Source organism: Fukomys damarensis, unplaced genomic scaffold (genome assembly GCF_012274545.1).
Source record: "Fukomys damarensis isolate Sample0158 unplaced genomic scaffold, DMR_v1.0_HiC HiC_scaffold_4, whole genome shotgun sequence".
Classification (NCBI taxonomy): domain Eukaryota; kingdom Metazoa; phylum Chordata; class Mammalia; order Rodentia; family Bathyergidae; genus Fukomys; species Fukomys damarensis.
The window spans coordinates 17677258-17680624 of NW_022900916.1; the positions used below are offsets into that span (position 1 = coordinate 17677258).

The 3367-nt window shown below is 37.2% G+C and overlaps 1 protein-coding gene across 12 annotated transcripts in view; it reads right to left on the reverse strand.

Moving 5' to 3' along the window:
* Dgkb (diacylglycerol kinase beta) overlaps nt 1–3367 on the reverse strand; it is a 609362-nt gene that overhangs the window by 388190 nt on the left and 217805 nt on the right. For all 12 annotated transcript variants that reach the window (XM_010643347.3, XM_033757026.1, XM_010643348.3 and 9 more), the window contains one exon: nt 1364–1480. In XM_010643347.3, coding sequence (XP_010641649.1) covers nt 1364–1480 — 117 coding nt within the window. The remainder of the gene's footprint in view (nt 1–1363; nt 1481–3367) is intronic.

Consider the following 3367-nt stretch of genomic DNA (forward strand, 5'->3'; position numbering starts at 1 on the left):
TGAAATACAATTAGATTTTTTTTTTTTTTTTTTGAGCCGGAGATTGAACTCGGGACCTTGCTCTTGCGAGGCAGGCTGCAGAACCAGAACTACAATTAGATTTCACATTTGGATTTCCTTTCAGTAATTTCATTACAGGAACTCAGAGTGACTGAAAAATCTAAACTAATCAATATGGTAATTAACACATGAAATTAAAATGTTGAATTTTTCAATAAAAATTTCATAAGCTCACATAATAATAATTTGGTCTTGCTACTAAAATTTTGGATAGACTTCATATTTGAGAACTTCATGAGCTTGCTAAACATGATTTCCAAAAGTGACATCCTGATTTAGTCTTTAATAAATGAAGTACATAGCAGTCTCAAATCTTATAATTGTATAATTTAGAATTTGTTTAATGTTTGAGTTTAACAATTGAAGTATTTCAACTCTAAAATGTCATGGATTAGACAACATTTTTGACTGCGTACTTATTGGAGTTGGAAATGGAGACAAAGACAAATTTCATCCATTGTTTAAAATGGATTAAAATGTAGATTAAAAAAAGTCATTTTGTTATGAGATCATAAGAATAATATTTAGGGTTTTAAAGCACTTAAAAATGCTTTTCTATTACTTGACTCTATTTAACCTAAAGCTATAGAGTGGGTTTGTATTTTTTTGAAAACTTTTAAATATCCGGATAAATTAGAATAAATTAGCACTGGGCATGGTGGCGCATGCCTGTAATCCCAACACTCTGGAGGCTGAGGCAGGAGGATCGCTGAGTTCGAGACCAGCCTGGGCTACATAGTGAGTTCCAGGTCAGTCTCAACTACATAGTGAGACCCTGTCTCAAAAAACCAATAAATAAATAAATAAATAAATAAATTCTTTATCTTAATAATTTATCTAGTAAGAAAAGTATCCACATAACTCAATTTCATTTTTTTCTTTGTTAAGATATAATTTCATAATGAAAATATCTCTTCAAAATTATCCTATCCTGATGTGTGCATGTGTCTGTATATAAATACATAGATATATATTGAGAAAGAGTACAGGTATAAGTAACACAAATATTTATAATGAACTTATATATTTAGTAGTAATTTGCAGAAACTTTCAGATTGACAAAAGACATTTTGCCTTGATTTTAAGTAGAGATAACATCATAAGTGATGAATCCAACCAGAATGTCACTCTGTCAATCAACTATAAGCTTGACATCTTGATAAATTAATAACAGTCTTCCCAAAGCAGTCTACTGAGCTAATAAAGTCGTCAAATGAACGTGTTGATAACTGAACATATGCGATTCTCAGAGCCGAAAAGTAAAAACTACAGAGGCATTGAAATGTGGATCACAGAACCAGACCTGCAGGCCTTGTCCATCCACAGTCACGGAGTTGGCTCTCTGCATCTTGTTTCTGTCGGTCACTTTGTTTGCCTGCTGCGAGGCGCTCTTTTCCTTTTTCACCGTTGCCTGTCTTTCCTGTAATAATAATAATAAAAAAACTTTTAAAATCATTTCATAAAAATAAAAACTTACAAGTGAAACAAGAAAATGGTTTACTAAAACGGGCGGTTAACAGGAGTTTAGTTGGTACAAAATGTGTCCAACTTCCTAAATTGGAATTCCTGCCGAATTGTTGCTTTCGATGGCTTGATGCAGATGATAGATGAATACTCACATTATCAATTAAATGATGTGAATGAAAGCCAAATTGTAATTATCCCTATGTGCCCAATTATCACTCTATCGAAAGTTTTTTAAGATCACTAAAATTGGTTATTTTTGTAAACAATGGGAGAGATACATAAAATAGCGTTATTTAAAGAATTTGGTAGTAGCAAAAACAATGCCTATAAATATACGCAATATTGAAAATGAATTTCAATTGTCTGATGGATTTTGCAGCTACTGTTTATATCAGAGATGGCATACAGAAAAAAATTTACATTCAGATGTAGCTATTTTATTGTTCCTCAGACGTGTGTGTGTGTGTGTGTGTGTGTGTGTTGTGTCTTACAAGTCGTCTGCTTGTTGCTTTCTCTTTTCTGTCTTTTCGCTCCTTCAATCCAACCCAATCAGCTCTATCACCCACTTTTATTCAGATCCCCGTAACCTTTTCTTTGCCACATCTCATACCTTCTGTCCCTCCACCATCCAGCATAATCTCGTGAAATTAATCTCGCGATTGGAAAGTTTGCCCCCATGTAGTTACAGGCAATGTCTCTCTTCACTCTCCTCTCGCTTCACTAACTGCTGCCTTATTGTCTCTTTTGCACCTTCCTTCTCCAGCTTTGCAGGCTCTCACATGTGTCTTCTCCCTTAGACAAAACTGTCTTCCACATTTGCTTCCTGCTAGTGTCACCCTCCCAATCATCAGTTCATGCTCGGGGTTCAGATCTACAGCATCCTACAGAGCTCTCATGCACGCAGAAGTGGAAGCTTTGCAAGGCGGTTGGCTCATGGGCACTACCTGCATCAGGGAACAAATCTCCTAAGGAGCTCAGCAGCTGGGGACCTGGTAGAGGTGTGGTCTGATTTGAAGTGGGTCGTTGTTGCATGACCTGGAAGGATGTGACGCCTTCCCAGGCTCCTCTTTTCTCTCTCCTTCCTGCTCACCATGTTCTGAGCAGATTTCCTCCAAGATTCTTCTTCCACACCCTTTCTGTCTTGGAGCCAACCAACTATGGACTAAATTCTCTGAAAATTCAAATCCAGCTAAATAAATTACTCCTCTTTAAATTGATGCCAGCTATTGAGCCTCAGCAACAAGGAAAGTGACTAAGACACTTCTTAATGCACACTTCCTGCTCACATCTCACCTTTGAAGCTCACATTAGGAAGGCAACAAATGCCTCAGAGTGTAATATACCTCTCAGTGCTAGAGTCGCTATCATCACCTCCATCGGTGCACGGCTGCACCACGCTCTACCTCTCTGCCTGGACTGTGGTAATCTTCTCCAGCTGATCAGTCTCCTTCTTTGTCTCATTATTGTCAGTTTCCAACAGAACAGCAGTGCTCCTCTCTTTGTACTCCATCCCAGCTCCACTGGCCTCTTCTTTATTTCTTGACCACTAGGATTTTGCTTTTAGCGCAGGGCTTTTGAGGTCACTCTGCACTCTGCTGGTAAACTTGCCCCTCTACAAGTCCTGGTTGGGCTTAGTCCTGACATCAGGTCTCTAGGCAAATTCAGAAAGGGTTCTATAGTTTTAACCTCCTTTAAAAAATATTTCTAGTAACTTTAAGTGTTATTTGATATCTTCAAGGCCAGTGTTCCACGTACCTAAGTGCTTAGTGACACATATTTCCTAGTCCTTCTATTTGTTGCTAAAATATCATTTTAAAATTATGTAATTTAAGAATACATA